Source organism: Vespa mandarinia, chromosome 1 (assembly GCF_050613455.1).
Source record: "Vespa mandarinia isolate Hongniang chromosome 1, ASM5061345v1, whole genome shotgun sequence".
Classification (NCBI taxonomy): Eukaryota; Metazoa; Arthropoda; class Insecta; order Hymenoptera; family Vespidae; genus Vespa; species Vespa mandarinia.
The window spans coordinates 3,605,001-3,627,500 of NC_140810.1; the positions used below are offsets into that span (position 1 = coordinate 3,605,001).

Sequence of the window (22,500 nt, forward strand, 5' to 3'; positions counted from 1 at the left end):
ATATGCGAACTCGTTCGAAGGAAAAAGAGAGAAAACTAAAGAGATCGAAATCGATGCATTTTACGTATTATCTCGACACATTAAATAAACGTGATAATGATAAAACCTATAATGGTTCATCGAAGTAAAATTATTAACTTTATGTGTATATAATCGTTATTACAAAACATTATTTTGTGAAAGATATAGAAAAGATTTTCACGATTAAATCCTACTATCTAGAATAGTTTCCCCAGTGAAGCACGACAAACATGGATATTCGAGCACGTTCATGCGGGAGATGAACGAGAACACAAATCATGGACGTTAAGGGGGATAACATCAGGATAGGAGCTTCCCTATCGTAGACACTTGCATAATTGAATCGGTTGAATCTTCTTACGAAAGATGCTGCGTGTTACAAGTAAATACACGTATCTACATAAACGTACACGTATAGTATAAACTCGTTAACACGAATGGCAAACCGTATTAGATATAAAAAGGAAAAGTTTAAAGATTGAAAAAGGGAAACGTAGGGACCGGAAGTGACGATGATACTTTCGTGAAAATAGAGAAAAAGAATAAGGAACGAAAAAAAAAAAAAAAAAAGAAAAAAGAGGAAAAAGGAAAAGGAAGAAGATAAGAACAGTAGACTCAATTGTGCAATGTTATACGCATGACCATAGACCCGATCGGAGATGGAAGCAGCGTAAGTCCATTTCCTATAAAAGTGATATTCCCTTAGAAGAAACGGATATCAGTTTTGCAGAAAATGGACTTACGTTGTTGCTATGCCGAAGGAAAACGTGCGGTAGAAAATAGAATGGGGAATGCTTCAGAGTATGCCATTGACGCTCGCGCTTGCGTTCGTGAAAGTGCGTTCGATGAGATTCCGATCGTTCGAATCTATCGGCCAAGCTTATCGTTGAAAATACAGAATTATAAGGAAATCGTGGATGGAAAAAATACTTTAGAAAAAATACGAGAGAAGTTTTAACGAAAGAAAAGTGAAATTATAAGACATAGATGATTGTTTCCTCGTAACAATACGTACATCATTTGGTATATTTATAGAGCTAGAGCTAGAGAGAGAGAGAGAGAGAGAGAGAGAGAGAGAGAGAGAGAGAGAGAGAGAGAGAGAAAGAAAGAGAGAGAGAGAGAAAATTTTTATTTGAATATTCATTTAAAGATTAACAAAATTATAATATACCGTATGAAAAATAAAATATTATTAGTTATTTTTGATACGAATCTATTTTCAATTTTTTTTCTTTGTTGTTTTTTTTTTTTCTTTTTCTTTCTTTTTCCATTGCGTTCGCAATTGTAAAATGACAAAAAAGAAAAAGGAAAAATAAGAAAAAGATGAAACAAAGAGCAGTAACTTAAATAAATATACAAGTGTGACTTATAAACGATAAAAGAATATTCACCGAGTTAGACTCAAAAGGAAAATGAAAGTAGTACCATTGTCCATTCGTTCGTTTGTTCATGCGACCGCGTCGAGCACGGTATTAAGGGATCAAGGACGAATGACGAAGCAAGGATTTTCTCGCGTGATACGAAAGGAAAAAAGGAAAAAAAGAAAGGGGAAAAAAGAAAAATACTCGGGGGAAGGAGGAGGAGGGGAGAGGGTTTGGAGGGGTAGGTATATAAACCATTTTCCTCATAGAGTTAACGGATTAATAAAAAGCCTTTTCCCCGAGCGTACGGTCGGTCAGCTATACGAAAGTTACACTCTCGATTCTACTTCGGAAAATGTATCCCTTTTCACAGATACGTACGAGCGTGCACGTGGCTTACACACAGTAGCATCCTTATAAATTCTGGTAGACAGGAGGGCAGAACTCTACCGTTCTCCTACTACCAACATCACCTTCGAATATACCCCCAACCATTCCACCCGAAATTCATCGTAGAAGTCGATATCCCTCGGCACTTCATCCCGCCTCCTATTTCTACTCCTACTTCTCTTTCTCTCTCCGCCTCTTATTCCCTCTCTACAATTCCCACAAAGTCCGAATGGTCCTTTCCGATTTCCCAACAAATCACGATCAGAAACATTTCTCTTATAATCGATAAATATTTTTAGAAACTAATTATAGACGACGGTAATTATTTATTTACCCTCTTGTTGAATTGGATAAAGTTTTATTTATTAATATATTTTCTCTTTCTGGATAATCAACTTTCAAAGAAAAGTAACAAGTTTCTATGTTCCATAACGCGAACTATATCGTCTAAGAAAGTCCCTTTTTTTTTTGTGTCGCGATGAAAAGGATTCATCATTTCTTTATTACTTCCTTTCTTTTCTCTCTCTCTCTCTCTCTCTCTCTTTCTTTCTTTTTATCTTCTTTCCTTTTTTTCTCTCGAACGCACGAACATTTAACGTGATGCCCAGAAGTAAGAGTATTTTCTGAAGTCACGCTGGAATCTGTCATAACTTTCTTAGGACGAACCTCCGTATAAATACGAGCCGGATGAAAGTTATCAGCTTCGGTAAGAAGTTTTGGAATACGTAAGAAATAAATCTCCGTTCCCTTCTTACCTATTTCTATCTCTCTCTCTCTCTCTCTCTATCTCTCTTTCTCTCTCTCTCTCTCTCTCTCTATTTCTGTCTCTTTCACTCTCTTTTTCTCTCTTTCTCTATCTCTCTCTCTCTCTCTCAACGGGCACGTTGCGCTTTCCATCAAAATTTTCAACTTATCTTTCGCGCTCTCGCGGGACTTCGAAGTTTGAAAACTCCTGTTTATCGCCAGGCCGAAGTCTTCTTCCCTTCTCGAAGTTGACCAAAAAGCAAGCAGCCTTCCTATATCTTAGAGCGTTCCTACTGAAACAACTTGTAACACTTTAACTGCGCGAAACCACCTACTTCCCGTGTTATCGCTCTTTCGCGATCACCTCTCCTCTCATTCAACGACAACGACGATCCTCTTTAGTCCTCACTCATTCCCCTTACGGTCCTTCCCCTATACATAGTAAACCCATACATCGAACCCACACTTGGGATAGTTAAGTTCGTTAATCCGACTACGATTCGAACGACACACATAACGATCGTTGACCATTAAATCCGTCGAATGACTTGCTCTCTTCGTTCTACTTCGTTCGTCTTCTACTTTTTTTCTCTTCTTCTTCTTCTTCTTCTTCTTTTTCTTTTTTTTTTTATCTTTTTTTATCTTTTCTCTCTCTCTCTCTCTCTCTCTCTCTCTCTCTCTCTCTTTCTCTCTTCGACGAATTTACGAGAACGGAAGTTTGAGTTTACGAGGAAGGATTAAAGGTTCGTTAAAACGTTAAACGAGGTTATTTGAGAAAAGAAGAAAGAACGATAAGGAAAAGAAGGAGAGGGGATAATCTAGATTCGAATTCGTTGGCAAGAGTTTTCTTTTTCTTTTTTTTTTCTCTTTTTTTTTTTTTCTTTTATTTATTTATTTCTTCTTCCTTCTTTTTTTTCTTTCTTTCTTTCTTTCTTTCTTTTCTCTGGTCGAACTTTCCGAATGGGACCATTCGATCGATCGATGAATCTGACGGCCTTGAAAAAGGCCCGAGGCGAGTAGTTGGGAGGTATCCCGAAGGAAAAAAGGAGCGACGAAACGGCATAGCTTGTGAATTCCACCCTTCGAATCGACAACCATCAGCAATGCAAACGAGCACTTTGCGATCCGTCGCGCGATACAAATCGTAACGTGTATCTTTCTTTCTTTTTTTCTTTCTTTCTTTCTTTCTCTCTCTCTCTCTCTCTCTCTCTCTCTCTCTCTCTCTCTCTTCCTTTAAATTCTGTTCTCTATCTGTCTCTCTCTTTTTTTCGCCTCGAGCCTCGTTCTTTGGATTGCTTCGATTTCGTTTACTACCCTTGCAATTTTTCTTTCTTTCTTTCTTTCTTTCAGAAGAAGAAGAAGAAGAAGAAGAAGAAAGAAAGAAAAGAAAAAGTTAAGAAAGGACGAAGAATAAAAGAGGGTCGAGAATCTAGTCGAGACAAAGAAGGATAAAAAAAAAAAAAAAAAGAGAGAATTATCGAAGAAATTCTCGCGAGAGTTTGAAGAGAAAGAAGAGGTAGAAGACAAGTAGAAGAGGGTGGGCATTTTTGAGACGAACGTTCGCGTGACCAGCGTTGGACGATGGGATGGTTTCGATGTGGGGAACGCGTAAGAGAGGATAGAAAAGGTTAGTAAGAGAAAGAAAAAGAAACACAGAGAGAGAGAGAGAGAGAGAGAGAGAGAGAGAGATGAAGGGTGACGAAGATAAGCGATAGAAAGGTAAAGAGAAAGAGAGAGAGAGAGAAAGAGAGAAAGAAGGAAGGCGAAACGAAGGGAGAAAGAGAGTGGAAGGGGTGGGACGGTTGGCTGGTTCTGGGGGCGCAGAGTGCGCACGGGGGAAGGCTCGCGGATCGATTCAGCGGCTCGAGTCGAGTTGAGACTATGCTTGGGGACTATGCTCCGCTATGTGCCTTTCTCTCTATGTATGCGCCACGCTTACATAGATACGTGAACGTACACCCTCAAATAGAAGGGACACCTTAACGTACGCGAAAACGTATGTACGTGCGAGAATGAGAGAAGGAGAGAGACAGAGAAAAAGTGAAAAAGATAAAGAACATTTGCTTTCGCAAAACTTTACGGTGTGTATCTCGCTATCATTTACCTTTACATATAAGTATATGTAGTGCATCTCTTGATATGCCCGCGCGCGTACACACACACACACACACACATATATACATACATACAAACCACACACATACATACACATAAAGATAAAGGAAGAGAAAAGAGGGATACGACTATTCGAGGCCGCAATGAGTCTGTGCGAAAAAGATAGAAAGAAACGAAGAGAATCGTGGAAAAAGGTCTAACCAACCGGGCGTGTTGCGTTTAATTGGGTTTTATCGAGTTTCATTGAATGCCAGTTGGTTTCGTTTAACTTTTCGAATCCTGATCTTGTAACGCCCTTCGTCGTGATAACTCACATTTCACGATTTTCGATTTTTCTCCGTTCCAGTATAACATTTTTATAATTAACTTTAGGCCTCTAACGAAATTTCCTCCTCCTCTTCCTATTCCTCTTTCTCCTCTTTTTCTGTTTCTCTTTCTTTTCTTATTGTCCTTTATTTGCGTTAATTAATGGGAATTATTTTCGTCGTGGCATGCAATTGACATCATTAACATTTTCTAGGTAAGCGATATTGATGTTGGGTTTCAAAATTCAATAATACACCTTGCACGTTTCTCGTTTAAACGCATACTTATCGATGTGTCCCCTCAGTTCTATTGTTTAATAGCTATCATCATGATCTATGTACGCTATTGAATATTGAACGTGAGAATCCTAGAGCACGAAATTATGCCGTGATGTATAATAATATGCGTTTTATATGAAATAACAATGTTAATTACTCGCGAGTAATAAATTAATTGGGGTACGTCGAGACTAGTCGTAGTGAGGTAGAATGGAAAACGCACCGCAGTAAACGAATCACTTTTCTCTCTCTCTCTCTCTCTCTCTCTCACTCATTCAGATATACAAATACACAGAAACATATACATGTACTCACACAATCTCATACTTCTTTTACAGTACATGTAGTCGCAAACGTTTCTCCACATATATACATAAACACATATACTTTCTCTTAGGTGAACTACGTTATGAATGCTAGTATATGTTGTTTACGTATTGCTTCATAGGTACGCGCAAACTGCAACGTTTAATTAATTTCAACTTCCTGCGTCGTTAACGTTAAATCGACGCCACTTATTAACCAGCCGTTCGTTCGATCGAGCACATCGACTCCGGCCGTTAGAGCTGCCGTACCACATTTACTGAAATACGAGTTATTCGCTATGACGTTTAGAATCGTAGGAGAGAGAGAGAGAGAGAGAGTGAGAGAGAGAGAGAGACAGAAAGAGAGAGAGAAGGGATGAAAGAGAGAGAAAAGAAGACTCGGAAATTAATTTCCGAATCGATCTCTCGTGCGAAACGTGAACGATTGGCCGGGCGTTCGACGAGCTTCTACCAATTAAGGACGTTGCGCTTGCCTCGTTCGTCCCTAACAATTAGAGTGAATTATATTTAGTAGCAACTATCAAATAACGTTACCCCGTAATTATCTTTCGCTTCTGTCGCGAGAAATTCGGAGACTCTGAAAGCGTACATATGTATATATGTGTATAGTGTACACAAACACACTGACACGGCGACCCGTGCGATCTCCTGCACCGACTGACTAAGAGAGATGGATGATACAAATGTATATAGACGTCTCTCTCTCTCTCTCTCTCTATCTATCTATTTATCTCTAACTCACTATATCTCTCCTTTTCTCTCTCTCTCTCTCTCTCTCTCTCTTATATACATCAGTTTATATGTGTACGTTACTGCATTCAATATCTATGTATATATATATATGTATGTCTATGTGTTTGCTTCTGTATAGAAGAAGAGGTCGAGAGAGTAAACTAGAGATAGATATATATATATATATATATATATATATATATATATAGAGAGAGAGAGAGAGAGAGAGAGAAGGAGAGACGATCTCTCGCCTCCGTAAGCGCTTCTGTCAACCGTACATCGGCTGCATTTGCAGTTGCAGCCGCATTGCTCGCGCGCTGCAGCGTCCCTCATGGCCGGAGTTGCAGGCCACGATGCGACTGTGTGTTCGTGGTGCATGCCGTTTGTCACCATTCAAGACGATGATGCCGAATGCCGTGCGAGTCTCACCGCACCGGCTCGATACAACCCTACGGTTGCTGTTGAGAAAAGAGAGACAGAGACAGAGGCAGAGACAGAGGTAGGGAGAGAAAGAGATAGATAGATAGATAGAGAGAGAGAGAGAGAGAGAGAGAGAGAGAGAAATTGGAAGAGGGGTGGTAGATTCTCAACTGGGATCTTGAAAGGTGACAAGAGACATAGAGAAGCTGTCATACTTCCTCTTAATTCTTAGTTCAATTTCATCGATTAACTCACATATTCTCTTAATGGAATCTTATATGATTGAATTATTAAACTTATCAATGATTTTATACTCCACGTATTATTTGAAATCTTTTCTTCGTTTCAAATTGTTATAATTATTCTTGTTATATTCTTTTCTTTATCAATTCAATTCTTCACACGTCATGTATGACGATGCGTATTAAGCAACATAAATACTTTCATTCACGTATGAAATTTCAAACGATTAAACAATTATTATCTCTATCTATTTTCGTTAGATCATTCAATTCATCTCAAATGTCGATCTTTAAGAAAATATTAAAATCGTATTTTAAAATAAGAAAAGAATGAGATATCAGTTGGGATAATTAATAAGATATGATTGAAAAATTGTTCAAGAATGACGTAGGAATCAATTATCGATGGCCAATTTCTTTTTTGTTCATTCGTTTTAAGATAAATTTAAAATCGTCAAGGAAAATTCATAAGTTTGCCGGGCGAAATTTTTTCTTGAATGCCGAAACGATTGGGATATTTTTTTTAATTACCGAGACAATAAATCTGTCGGCTAATCGATCGACGGCGAACTCTTTAACGATCCTTTCTTGGGTGTCATTTCTTCGAAGACGATGAAAAAATTAATTTCAGATGAAAATTAGCGATAGTCCGAGAAAAATTGGGAAGTTCAAAGTTCGAAAGAAGGCGAATTTGTCTTATTCTTTCGAAACGAAGTTATCCCAACTTGTAATTCGCGTATACGTAGGAGGTGATAAAAGGGGTGGATTGAAGAAAGAGAGAGAGACAGAGACAGAGAGAAAGAGAGAGAGAGAGAGAGAGAGAGAAAGAGAGAGAAAGAAAGAGAGAGAGAGAGAGAGTGATATCAATTCGCGAATTCAGCCAAGTTCACAAATTAACCCAACTTAGTTCCGAACCCATAGATTACATTATAAAGTTCGCAACGTTCTGCATACTATTTCTTAGTTCTCTTTGAAATTAATTTCATATTAGGAAGTGTTATATATCAAAGGAAATGAAATACGACATCAATTCGCACACGTCTAAATTAATACATAGTGATATATATATATATATATATATATGTATATATATATATAAATAAAGAAAGAAACATGTAAATGTATTTTTTGATAAAAAGTAAGATATTAATAATAATTTATGATGTATAATTTTTAATAAAATCGAACAATTAATTTGCATTGTTTTATTTCGAAAAGATTAGGAAGAAAAAATTATTATTTTTATTATTATCAAAGAAATCTAACGATCGATTTCTTGGTAAGACAGGTAGACGATGAAATGCGAAAGTACGATGCGGTGGTCGATCCTATCGAGAAAGGGAAAAAAATTCAATATCTCGACGAGACAAAAAGGGGAAAGGGTGGTGGTTGTTACGTTGGAGAGGTTAATTTCCATAACGTTCGCAGAGCCGGCAGGTTGGCAACTGACCAATGTTGACCGCTTGAAAAAAGGAATCGATATGCTTGATACAGTTTGAGCGAGCAAACAAAATTGTCCAGAGGGACGAGCTCGTTAGGATTCTCGAATAATTTACTTTAAAAAAAGAAATGAAACAGAGGGAGATAAAGAATGAGGAAGAGTTAGAAGAGAGGAAGAAAAGAGAGAGAGAGAGAGATAGAGAAGAAATGGTAGCAGCTGGGGTTTTGTCCCGCGGACATACTTGAAAGAGTGGCCGAGACAAAGGATATCGGTGATCCAATAGAGTCCTTCTGCTCACCAATCTGTACGATGTAACTGCATTGTGTCTCGTGAAATCAACAAGATTATCCTTTGACGGAACCGAGCCATCTGTGCGGCGATGGTCGAGTATACAACAAAGTCCAACTATATATAGTATCTTATGCCGATATCAAGGAGCTTTCGGGCAAGATACTACGGATTTATCGTCGCGAGCGAACGTGATAGGATGAACATTAGCAAGATTACACGCGAGACCCATCGGAATAACGTCGCTGACAAAGTAGCACCTGCCCATCCCTTATTAACTGTTCTCGATGAGCTGATAAATGTCTCGGTGATTGATATTTATGTATACATATATATATATATATATATATATGTGTGTGTGTGTGTGTGTATATGTGTGTTTGTATATATATATATGGTATATAAACATAGAAAACAAAACGATCGTCAAACGATCGGCTCCGATTTATTATACATTTATGTCGCGTAAAAGTATCGTTGTAAAATATAACGAAAGGAACGTTGATCCTCATATATGTATTTTTGTATGTGTACGTTGGCCCATTAAATTTCTTAGAAAGAGAAAAGATTCACCAACCGACCTATATAATTTCTCGGAAAACAACTGTTACGGCGTCTTGCAGTCGTAAAATAACTTTCTTTTTTTTATTCTGGTTACATTGCACGTCCAAAGTACCTGCATAAAATCTTTAGAAGAGAATTCTGGATATAAGTTCAAGGAGGTCATCGACAGTGACATTCATTTTTTATGATATAACAACTTATTACGTTAGATATTTTGAGAAATTAGAAAGGAAAAAAGAACGAAAAAGAAAAAGTAACGTAAAAGCGTATTACGAGATCTGATTATCGTTTGTAGGTAATGCGAGATAAAGGGGCAAAAAAAAAAAAAGAAGAAGAAGAAGAAGAATCGTGAAATATATAATAGTGTTAATAAATGAAAATATTCAAATAATCTATTTCAAAGTTGATCCTTTCGTCGAAGTTGATGTTGAAACTTCAAGAGAAATACTCGAAGAAACGATGTTGAAGTTCTTTTATGCTCTCTTCTTGTTTGTCTCTTTTAAGAGATGTCTCTTCGGAATGAATGATCTTAAAAGTTAGAGTTAAGAACAGTGCTCTACTATACGTGTTTCAAGTAAGAGAATAAAAGATGATCTGCCGTTAAATTTTCACGTATTACGAACGCTCGTCTCTCGAAAATAAATGAGAATTATTAACGAGTGTATAGCGAAGATTGTACGTTCGTTACTCGCTCGTAATCTCGTCTATTCGACATTTCAAGCTTTATACGAGAGAAAGAGAGAGAGAGAGAGAGAGAGAGAGAGAGAGAGAGAGAGGGAGAGGGTGAGGGAGAGAGAGTTACTGACCCACCAAAGGGATGGAACCCTACAATCGGGACAAATGGTAGGTTTACGGTAACACTTTCGTGTGCTAAATTACAATTCCAGTTTCCAGTTTCCAGTATCCACTAGAGAAGTCTTCTATGATCCGTATAAAGTTAACGTATAATGTAAGAACCTCAAAATTACATATCTTCGATGTTATCCAATGACAAGATTTAAAACAAGTATAAGATAAATCATTATTTTTATTTTCTCATGAATAATTTCATTTTTTGTCTAGAAAGAAATTTTTTAATCCAATTATATTTGTACAAAATTTTATTCGATAGAAATTTACTCGTTCAATTGCTTTCTTTATCTTCATCTCTCTCTCTCTCTCTCTCTCTCTCTCTCTCTCTCTCTTTCTCTAATGTCTAGTAGTAACTCACTTCATATCGGTAATCACATTTAAATCTAGTCTCACTGTCCTCGAGGAGAATCTCACTGTTGGAGATAAGTATACATCTGTCGCTGTGTAACAGCCTCGATAGGAAGGGCCCTAGAACACGTCCGTCATATGTAATAACGCGAGATAACGAAAGATAACGTAAGGTTTATAGCGGCACGTTTCTCCGAGCTGTCTCTGAGATGCAATATAATCGCAAGTAAGCCTTACTATACCATCATTAGTTTTCGTACGTTATCAACGATGATGAACGATGAAAAGAAATATAACAAAAAGAAATTTAATGACATTTCTTATCTATTAAGAAGATATATTATTACCTGCTTCAGTATGCACCGATTTTGCAATCCGGTGTGATTCGTACGACGTAACTTGACCGTCTTCTCTTCTTCGTCCTTTCGTACTCGTTCAACGTAGCACACTACACTGAAATCAGAATAAGAAGAGAGACTATGAAGATTACGAGTGCAATGTCGTAACGGGAAAGAGCAGTAAAATGTGTAATTATAAGTGAAGGGGCTCGTGGTACATGATGCACCTAAAACATTCCTCCCTCCTCCTTATTCTCTACCTTCTCTCGAGTACTTTAGATATAAAGGCAATTTCACTGTCAACGGGGAACTTGTATTATGCGCGTTATATCGTTCACCAGTACTATGTTCTTCTATTCGTTGTCGACGTAAGCGGTGATGTAAGTTAATATAGTCGACGATTCTCTATGTTGATGCTGTATAGGGATCTAGGTGGGTTGCCATTGAACGTTCTAACGAGTTACGAGCGTACCGATGAATAAGATCTATTGAGAAGGATACAAAAAGCGAATATGCAAGTGGGAACGACGTAGTCGCTCACTTAAATTTTTTTAAGCTGATCTTTAAAACGACGAAGCATTCCTTACAATATATATATGTATATATACACACATACGTTTATCTTTTTTCCGTTTGTTAATGACGTTATTTATTCTCGAAATAACGAACGAATAAAAAAGAAACAAAAAAAAAAAAAAAGGAGGAAGAAAAAATAATGCCCCTCCCGTTTCGTTTTATACGACGTCGTTGATATGAAATATAAATTTGTTGACATTTTGCAGGTGAGAAATGTTGGAAAACGTGGATGACCTATTTATCGGAAAAATGGCCTGTTTCGTTGGCGCTTAAAAGATAATAAAACAGAATGGACAATGGCCAGTGGTATCACACCGTTTACGAACGAACGCGAGCGAACCACGCGATTAAACTCAAACGCACCGTATAAACACACGCGACGCGGCCAATCGTATTCGTACGGCAGCGGTATACACTGAAGTTATTACAGGAAGCAAGAATGATCGTCCCATCCTGTCTATATAACTATCCTCTAGGCACGGATAGTTAACCGTATAGCGGGCTCGTTTTAGTTCCGACTGTTAGACATGCTTTTTGAATTAATACTTTATTATTTTTATTCTGTATTCTTTTTTTTTTCTTCTTTCTTTTTATTTTATACGACAAACTTTATGAATTATATGAAATATTGGATTACCATTGTGAAATAATTATTATTTCTCATTATGTATATATAAATTAATTTCGTCGATTGTTCCGATTGAAAAATGACAAAAAAAAAAAAAGAAAAGAAAAAAAAAGAAAGGAAAAGAAGAAAAAAACATCGGGCGCATCTTGCTCGTTCGAGGTTTGTCTTCGATCTAAAAATATAAAAAAAAAAAAAAAAAAAAAAAAAAAAGAAAGAAAAAAGAAAAGAAAAAGCGAAGAGGGAAAAAAAACACAATGAAATGGAATTAAAAAAAAAAAAAAAAAAAAAAAATCTACACAAGTCGATGGTTTCGTTAACGTTCATACCAAACGAGCTCTCATCGTTGGGTTTACGCTCGGCTCGCCTACAATTTGCCGCTCTTTAGCCTGATCCACTGTATAGAGATGGCAAGATAACGACACCTGCGCTCGCTATTCGCTGGCACATCGCCAAAGCGAATTGTTATGGCGCGCCGGCAAAAGCTATGCTTTCGAGCACGCTACGAGTTTCCAGCCGCGTGATCGAGTTGTCGTCAATTTGCCGACAAATTTCGCTTCTGCTTTCTCTACGTAGAATATACATACACATACACAAATATGTATATATATATATATATATATATATATATGCATACGTGCATAGTATACGTAAATATGTTAACGAGTATTATATCTACTAATGCCGGATATCCTAAAAGAATATATAAACATTTTGTAAATAAAATTTCGATATTAATACTTAATACAATATACATCAGTCTAACTTTGACATCAATTCATTTTCTCTTTCGTTCATTATGACATCGACTTTTCAAGCTGCTCCAAATTGAATAACCGTGAGAAAACGGCTTGCAATCGGTATAATAGGATTATCAACGGCGGGTCTTCGAAATGTTATTCGGCTCGATTAGTTCTGGATTAAGGCTTATAATCCTACGACGTCTCGAATGGCCTAACGAAAGGGAAGACCAACTCACGTAGTGTACCTCGTAGGTGAATCAAGACGTACATATATGTATTATGTATCAGTAAGTTGTAAGATGAAATTATATATAGAAGATCCTTTGTATAGAGAGAGAGAGAGAGAAATAACTAATTTATTTATGCAAATCAACGTTTCAGAATAAAAAATTAATATCAATTAAATCTAAAACGATATCTTAATTTCTTTGTTCGAACAATAAAAAGAAAAGGAAAGAAAGGAAATATATATGTTTAACGATTAGAATCTAATCATAAAGAAATTAGGAGCGATACCGATTAATCCGATTCACTTTTCTAACAATGTACATATCAAAGGCGTGTCCCATGGGAGACACGTTTAATGTGACCCTTAGAGGCTCGTTACCAGTACAGTACTGACAGAATCGGTATCGGGAGCCCCCACCTTGGATTCCCCTACCACATTTAGCCATTGTACCGACTGTAATGCACATTCCCTTTCCCCCGTTGCATTCGCTAAGAGATAAGGATAGTAGATGGGACATGGAGACAGAAACGCACGCCTAATCGCACATAGGAACAATGGACTCGCATAGTCATCACTGTGTGCTACTATTGCAGAAATTGCTATGGCAAGCAGGGCCGATTGAAGATCCGATAACGATTCGGGGATGTGCGGAGATGGTGAATAAGGGTGAACGAGCTATTCCTTCCTGATGTCTCAAGCATCGACGCGCGCTAATTAGGCGACTAGATGGTGCTTCAGGACGAAAAGCGGCATTAACGAGTCTCATCGATCTTCCACTAGCGATATTCACTTTCTCTTTCTCTCTCTCTCTCTCTCTCTCTCTCTCTCTCTCTCTCTCTCTCTCTCTCTTTCTGTCTCTCTTATCATTCAAGAGATTTTGACTGAAACCCACTTCGAGATATTCGACTTCCGATAATCAGAATGGCTTATATAAAAAAAAAAAGATCAAAAGAAAATATCGTTCATGATTGAATCCAATTGGAAAATGAAGAATAAAATAACGAAAATGAAATCTGTAAGTCGTCTCTATCGTAATCCGTTCAGCTGGTCTATCGGAAAAGCAAACGGGACTGATTAAATTAAAGACGAAGTATTGTCAAAAATATCGATATGCTTTTTCATCCTCTTCTTCTTCTTCTTCTTCTTCTTCGTCTTTCTTTTTCGTTTTTTTTTCTTTTTTGTTTTTTGTTTTTTTTTTTCTTTTTTTCTTTTAATATCTCGTAATCGATCCATTCATCTTTTTCCCTATTAATTCTATTACACGTATAAGTGTATAATCATTTTCAACGTTAATTTCATTATTTTCACGACAATTTTGGATCGTCAAGTAGAAACCATACACTTTACTCCGAATCTCTTCTGGGGCAAGTTAGCCTTTTAGAAAGGGCAAACGACACCCCTGTTGGTAGTAATAATAATTGTCGCACGGCGAAAGGGGTGGCCGGCTTGCTCGACTGTTTGGATATCCAGCTTGCCGTTATTAATGGGGAACGAAACAATTTCGTAACGCAACCCGGCTTATTATAATCCTCGCTTTATATATATCTTCGCGCTATTTCATCCCCCTTGCCTCTCCTACGATAAGCACGCACCCATTCGCATTGTATCTCTCTTTACCTCTCTCTCTCTCTCTCTCTCTCTCTCTCTCTCTCTCTCTGTATCTCTCTCTCTCTCTCTCTCTCTCTCTCTCTCTGTATCTGTCTTTCATCCAGCTTCTCCTTTGTTTCTCTCTCTCACTCTTTCTCTCCCTCTCTCTCTTTCTATGCTGTCCCTTCTGTTTTATACGTCATGGATATAACTACTTGTACGATAACATTCACCCTTTAATACTATGGATTATTATAGTTTGCTTGTCTTGCAAATCGAAGGGTCATCTTCCTGGGAAAGCAGCAAATTCCCCCTTTGTTTTTCTTTTCGTTTTTTTTTTTTCTTTTTTTTCCTTTTTTCTTTCACTATAATACCATACTTTCTATACATATCTATAACCATCATATACGTATCTATGACCGTTGTGTGCTTTTTCTTTTTATTCTTTTTTGTTTTCTTCTTTTTTTTTTTTTTTTTTTTTGTTTTCTTTTCTTTTCCTCTTTTCTTTTCTCGTAGAATGAAAATTTCTTTTCGAATCGTTAATAACTAAATGAAAATATTTTTCTTAATGGAATGAAAATAAATATGTGAAAGATATTACCTGAATTTTAAAACGGGAATGGTTTCAAGCAAGATTCGTTCAACTGCGAACGTATAAATGCACCCTTTCGCGCACGATGATTTTCATTTATCGTATTCGAACAAGAAGAGAGAAAAGCTCTTGGTTCTTGCAACTTCGTTTGGTGTACAGAAGCGAGGGATGGAAAGGGAATCATTAATTATAGATATTAAAGGTTGCCGCGGGCGGATGTTTCCCATCTCTGTTTCTCTCTCTCTCTCTCTCTCTCTCTCTCTTTCTCTCTCTAACATACACACTATCCTCACAGAAAATTAGTCCGGTCCAAATGACAGAGATTCTTTTCCAAGTCAGCGAGCTGATAAATGTATGGCCTCCTACTGCAGAAAGTGCGCTCAAAAATGTATTCATCCCATTAATTTAATTAACTCTCGGTCTAACCTCACATCGATTTAAAATTTTCAAACGGAAAAGAAGCGGAAATCGTCGATTCGTCGATAGTGCACGTACAATCACATGCAATCTGCATTCGTTATTTACGTTGTAAATCTCTCGATTATATTTCGATTTAATCGACATTTTATTCCTCTTCGATAACATTGAACATTCGTTTGGATTAATCAATGGAACCATTCAAAGAATATTAATACTTATTTCATCCACGATCTTGATTTTATTTGATAGAATTATTCGATAGAACAATTAGGCTTTGACGATCGGTCGTCAGTTGCATTTTTTATTCCAAAACAATTCGAATATGTTTGTTTAATTAAATACAAAGAGAAATAATCGTTATACGTAATATGTTAATTTGTTTATTTTATATTTTCTTCCATAACGCGAGATACCATAAGTTAGAGAGAATGTTATTGGATTAGCTAGCGAAGATGTCCATCGTTAGTTTAAGGAAGCTTCTGAACCATATAATCGATATCTTCGCCAAACTTCCTTCAGTCTGTTTACAAAGTAGACACAAAGGTCAGATTAGAATTGGAAAGTAGAACGGTTCGGAGAGAGTAGGAAGCCGATAGAAGGGAAGCTGAGGCGCCGGTTAACTGAATCCGCGAAGAACTTGCTACAAGATTCGAAGTCAGTTGAGGCTGGTGAGGAACTCGGAAGATGCAGACACCACGATTCCATTTAACCTAATAGATATTTACAGTCTTTTTTTAGAGCAAATTCGTTATTATTTAAAAGGGGACCTTTTTAATAGAGCTATCTTTATTTTTGAAGATACGCTATTACAGAAATAGATCTTAAAACGTTTCAAAAACGTTTTCAATTCGAATTTTTAAAGATCCTCAATTTAGAATATCATTCGATAAAACAATAAACGTCATTAACGAAAATAATAAAGTTGATATGTTGAAAAATAGGAAAGAATAAAAGAAGATGGAACTTGTGGTCTTCCAAAGTCTTTTCGCGGCCTGAAAGCGAGAAAGTCACCATCGTAGATCGGACCTTGGCTTAGCCAGGGTGTTCCATCGAGCAGGTATAGAGGATTTACCAGGGCCGAGTTGGGAGCTACCACCGGCAGAAGCTGCTCCGGCTTTTGGAGGGCGATTATACGGAAGGCCACAAGGGAGACGAGAAGGGGTAGACCGATCTAAAGCTGTACATTTTCTCTGTCTCTCTTGAACATCCAAACCGATCCCGAACACCCTGGTTCCAACATCGAATCCCACGGGATAAAACCGAGTCTCTGCTGCGGCTACTACCCTCTCCCCATCTCTCTTTCTCTCTCTCTCTCTCTCTCTCTCTCCCATCTCCTTCTTCTTCTCTTTCTCTATCTTACACTTAGCCTCTCCTTTTCGAGCAGCCGGTACACGTACGTGCGGCCAGCGGCAAGTGGTTACTCCCGCTTGCGGAAGGAACAGCAGACCAGTCCCGGTGGCGTCGACCTTTGTACCGAAGAGGCAACACATCCAAGTAACAGTAGCGGCACACCTTCGCAAGTCCTTTCGCGCGTAACGCTAGACACCCTTAACATCTACGAACAAACGCCCGGGGCTCGCTGCTTCCTGAATACTTTATTTGCTCGCCACCGTCGTCTCCTTCCAACCACTCCTTCTATTTCTTCTTCTACTTTCGTCTTACCACCTTCTGATCTTCCTTTCTACACTTTCTTGTCTCTCTCTCTCTCTCTCTCTCTCTCTCTCTCTCTCTTCCCCTCTTTCTCTTTGTCTTTTCCTATCTCTTTGTCTATCTCTTTTTCTAGACCAAGACTTCTCTCCCTTTGATGCCTCCTTTTTTCTTTCCTTTTCCTTCTACTTTTTCTCATTTCATCCAATACCGTGCTTTTCTCGTTACACTCGTACGTACAGATCTCACCTGTTGTCCTTCTTCCTTCTTTCGTTCTTTCTAACAGACACTACGTCTCTCTTCATTCCTTAAACATGGAGATGTCGTTGCACCATTCGATGACATCGTACTTTTCTTTCTTATCCACAGGTATACTAAATGTTCGCGCTTCGTTTCTACACTTTCTTTGATAGAAATACTAGAGAAAGAAATACAGTTCCCTTTTATTCCGTCTTCTCTCTTACTCTATTACTATCCGTTTTTCTTTCTTTATCTCTTTCTTTCGACGACTTCTACGAACCCTAAAAGCTCGATGTTTCATTCTTCTTCTATCCAAGATATAAAACCCGGGGAACCTTCTTCGATATTTCTACCCCAACCTACTCTCTTTTAATCGTACGAATTTATCTCCGTTAGGACGTACCCGGAAGAATTCTATATCGTTTCTTTCCATCCATCCTTCGCACCTACGATCGTGAACATAGGCGAATCTTTCCGAATGTTTCCTACCTAGCCGTAAATAACACACGCAGTGCGCGTGTTCCTTTTCTCGCAAAATGTCGAGCTAACGATCCCATCCGTACTACCCTCTATTCCCTTTCTTCTCGTTTCTCCTTTCCTCAACCCATCCCATCTCCTTTCTCTCTCTCTCTCTCTCTCCCTCTGTCTCCTTCTCTCTTTGCTTCTCTCGTCACTTTGCTTTTCTTCGTACAACTTCGTCGTCGTTGACGTGCACGATCGTTCGTTTACTATTCTCGCGATAATCTTCCAAGCTTTACGAGCGAACGGCCAGCTCGATTCGCTTTAATTATTCGCGAGATAGATCGAGCCATCGCGAAAAGGATTGCAGCTCATTCTCATTTTCTCTCTGTCTCTCTCTCTCTCTCTCTCTGTCTCTCTCTCTCTTTTCTTCCTCTTCTTCTCCTTCTTCTTCTTCTCTTTCTTCTTCTCTTTCTCTAACTCGCTTTATTTCGGAACTTTCGAAAACTCAACGCTGGGAGTTCTCCCAGCCATCGGTGGATGAACGTGCCGTTAAACGTTCTCGTTTATATACGAACTTTCACGATCTTCTTTTTCTCTACGTCATTATCTCCCTTCTTCTCTTTCTTCTTCTTTTTATTCATTTCATTCTTTTTCTTCTTTTGCTTCTTCTTCATTTTATTCTTCTTCTTCTTCTTCTTCTTCTTCATTTTATTCTTCTTCTTCTTCTTCTTCTTCTTCTTCATTTTATTCTTCTTCTTCTTCTTCTTCTTCATTTTATTCTTCTTTTTCTTCTTCTTCTTCTTCTTCTTCTTTTACATTTTATTCTTCTTCTTCTACTACTACTTCTTATCCTCTTTTATCTCGAATTATTTCTTTCACACGCGCGTACATACATACGTTATCTACGTATATCGCGAGAGAGTAGAATTTGAAAATTTTTACCCGATAAAGCCCACAAGTTTTATCGGTATCGTTCCCTTATACGGAAAAACAAGGAGAAATCTTTATTTTCGACGTAGCGGAAAAATGCTATCAGAAACTTTAAGAAAAAGTCACGTTTTTTACGATTTTCGTAACGTAAAATCCGTACGCTTTTAAATCGTTTCAAATATTATTTGAAATGATTATTATTATTCATTACGTCATATAGTTCTCCTTATATTTCACTCGTAATAATATACAAAGGAACGAATGATTATTTTTCTTAATTTTAAAACAATTTGATAATAATGTGTGAACACAAGTGTAATCCTATTATCAATTACGAAACAACTAGAAACAGTACGGAAATATTTTAACGAGAGAACCGATCGACCATATTGGGCAAACGTCCGAAATATCGATTATGCGAAAGCGTGGCCCAGGAGCAGAGGCTATTTGTATGCGCGGAGTACCACAGGATTAGAGTCTTGGGTAAGGACGGTCTACTAGACGGAATGTTAGACCGCAGAGAGGCTTCGACTACGATAGTGGAATCGTCTTTTCAATGGAAACAATTGAAAAAGCGAATATATTCTATCTAGAATGTGTCTACACCAAATGAAAAATATATTTCTTTTTCAAATATTCTTTTTGATTGGAAGAGTATAAAAGAGAGAGAGAAAAAAAAAGAAAAAAGAAAAAGAAAAAGAAGAGGGAAGAAAGAAAGAAACAAAAAATCGATCGCTAAGAACGAATTATGTTCGATTTCCTAAAACATAAAATCAATTCTCATCCTTGTAGACAAAGGATAATGGATAAATGCATTTTCTTAATATTTTCTATAGGTATATGTACTTACAATGTGCATACACATATATGTATATACTATAAAAAGTCCGACCACATTATGTAGAAAATGTAGAAGGAGAGATATCGTTATTTCTCAACGAATCGTTGTAATTTCATTAGTCGACTGAACCATCGAAAGTGCTCGGTGGAAAACGTGAGAGCTTGCGAGCTTGTACGGGACGAAATCAGATTATGTAGGATGCATATCGTCCCCCTTTGGTTTAGCCACCGGACTTCTTCGTTAATTTTGTATCGACCTTTCGTAGGACAATGCTGAAGTGATAGAATGAAAGAGAGAGAGACATATATATATATATATATATATATATATATATATACATGTATATAGAGTATAGCGCGAAACGCATACGTTTCCGGCACCTAATCCTCGACAAGGACGATCGGTGATTTCATAGGGAATTAATCGAGAGGTGGGGGGAGAGAGAGGGGGGGGGGTAAATTCGCGTGTGCTGGTATTAAAGGATTTCCCAACGGTTGCTGATAATTCGATTGTATTCCCTACTTCTCTCTTCACTACACATATACAACAACGCCTATTCGATGCTATTTCGAACGAAACGCCCGTACGAAATGAATCACATCCGTGCTAGGATTCTACTCTCTGGTTACTGGAGCACGGTGAAAACAATAAAGCCCGTCGAAGATTTTGAAATACGACGGATGAAAGTTAATAACTCAGATTTCTACTACTACTACTTCTACTACTATTAGTACTACTACTACTACTACTACTACTACTACTACTACTACTATTACACTCTAACATTCTCCTTTTGGATTTCTCACGAAATGAGAATCAAATGTTAAGGAGAAACTTCCGAATTGAATTTTCTCGTTAATGTTGTAAACATGCATTTATTTAAGTATTGCATTTTCCGACAAATCCATTTATAAAGAAATAAAATGCGTATAACGTCGTATTTAACATTTTATTTTTAATATACATTTTTCTCTATCATAAGTCGCAAATATTATCATACCAAAAATGATATAAAAGGATAAAGAGATCAAATTTACATTCGTTTCATTCCTCGCATCGATTTCCTCATTTTGACTAAGGAAAACGCCAACTTCGTTTCCTGTGATTCATTAAGTCGATTAAACGAACCGAATATTTGAGAGAAACCTAGTTTCAATGGAACATGAAAATTTTCTCAGCTATAACTTCTGATACAGATTTTACTTGAGTCGTAATGTAAAGCAATCCGAAGAAAGTCGAACGAGCAACTAAATCTTGCGGATTAAACTTCCCGGAGGAAGGAGTAGAAGCTGATAAAACCGCTTACACGTTTCTAGACCGACCAAACTTACCCTTTCATTTCCGATCGTAGGAGAATCGATAATCGTTAAGTCGTACCTATGCAATATTCCACTATAACATGCAATAACGAATAACCATAGATATTAATATGAATATTGCAAGGATATTTCTTGTATCAAATTTTCATTAGAAATATCACATATTTAATTCGATAAATTTAAAGATAATAGAACTTATTAATTCACGAAAAAAAAAAAAAAACATATTCACGTATGACAAGTTCTACTGAAACATTCAATTCACTTTCGAATGATATAAGATTTTATATAAATCCATTTTATTCTATGCGACTTTCCAAAATATATAGATAGATATATAAAAGAAGAATCATATTTAAATGAAAGCATCACGTCGATCCTTTTATCTCATTCATCTTTGAATGAATGGATAGCGAACAGAAAGAGAGAGAGAGAGAGAGAGAGAGAGAGAGAGAGAGAGAGAGAGAGAGAGAGAGAGAGAGAGAGTATCCTGGGAAGAGGAATCCTTTTCTTTCTTTCTTTCTTTCTTTCTTTCTTTGAATTCGTCGTCTCTGAGAGGAAATTAATTACCGATCGAAGACGAGCCGCTTTCGAAAAAAATCCATTGAAAATGGGATCGCTCGTGCGTTCGCGTTTTCGTCGAGATAACGAAAGCAAAGTGAACTGGAATATCGTCGAGTGAAAAAAAAGGCCTCCCTCTTTATTTTCTTCTCCCTTCCACCCACTCTCTCTCTCTCTCTCTCTCTCTCTCACTCTCTTTCTCTCTTCGATATTCGAACGTGTCGGTGCGCGATTCCCACGGGATAAGACGATTACCGTCTATTTTTTCAGCTAAATTTATGCCATCAACGAGCAGCCGTCGCCGAGAGCGACAATATTATCGTTACCCTGCCGGAAAAAGCAATTATCGACCTTGCGACTTTCGCGTGGCATTTCCATCTCTCTCTCTCTCCCCCTCTCTCTCTCTCTTTCTTTATCTCTCTCTCTCTCCCTCTCTCTCTCTCTCCCTCTCTCTCTCTCTCTCTCTCTCTTTCTTTTTCTAGCAAAACGAAGCGCGACGGAGCACAAAGAGCACGAAATTCATTACGGATTTTCGGCATAATCCAACGAGGAACGACTTAATACCGCGACGAGATACCGCCTATCCGAAACTCTTGTGCGAGTTTAAGGACGAATGCGTCCACCATTCCGCGATAAAACGTTTTTATTCGTTCACAGTTTTTATTCCGAGTTTTCAACCAACACGATCGATATTCAAGCATCTACTTTCAAAAAAGGAAGCAACTTAAAAAGATAAATCTTTGATCGCACGAATTTATAAAAAGAGAAAGAAAAGAAAGAGAAGAAAGAAAAAAAGAAAAAAGGTGTCAGAAACATCGATTTTTTTTTTTCTTCATTTAAGGGATATGCATAATTGAGATATTTACATGAAGGGGGAAAAATAAAAAAAGAAAAGATAATAATAGAAGAAAAATTGCGTTGAAACTCAAGTTTAAAGATAAACACCTTTTCAATCTGGATAT

The 22,500-nt window shown here is 37.4% G+C and overlaps 1 protein-coding gene across 5 annotated transcripts in view; it reads right to left on the minus strand.

Annotated features, from left to right (window-relative positions):
- Window positions 1–22,500, minus strand: part of LOC118444852 (uncharacterized) — a 251,424-nt gene that overhangs the window by 175,966 nt on the left and 52,958 nt on the right. For 3 of the 5 annotated variants that reach the window (XR_014982180.1, XM_085656997.1, XM_085656991.1), the window contains exons 3-4: window positions 10,776–10,881; window positions 10,439–10,548 (exon numbers count right to left, since the gene is read on the minus strand). The exons of 1 other annotated variant lie outside the window; for it this stretch is intronic. Coding sequence is in view for 2 of the 4 variants with exons in the window: in XM_085656997.1 (XP_085513123.1) it covers window positions 10,439–10,443 (5 nt within the window). In the remaining 2 variants the exon portion in view is untranslated. The remainder of the gene's footprint in view (window positions 1–10,438; window positions 10,549–10,775; window positions 10,882–22,500) is intronic. One more of the 5 variants, XM_035873551.2, reaches the window with a different exon arrangement.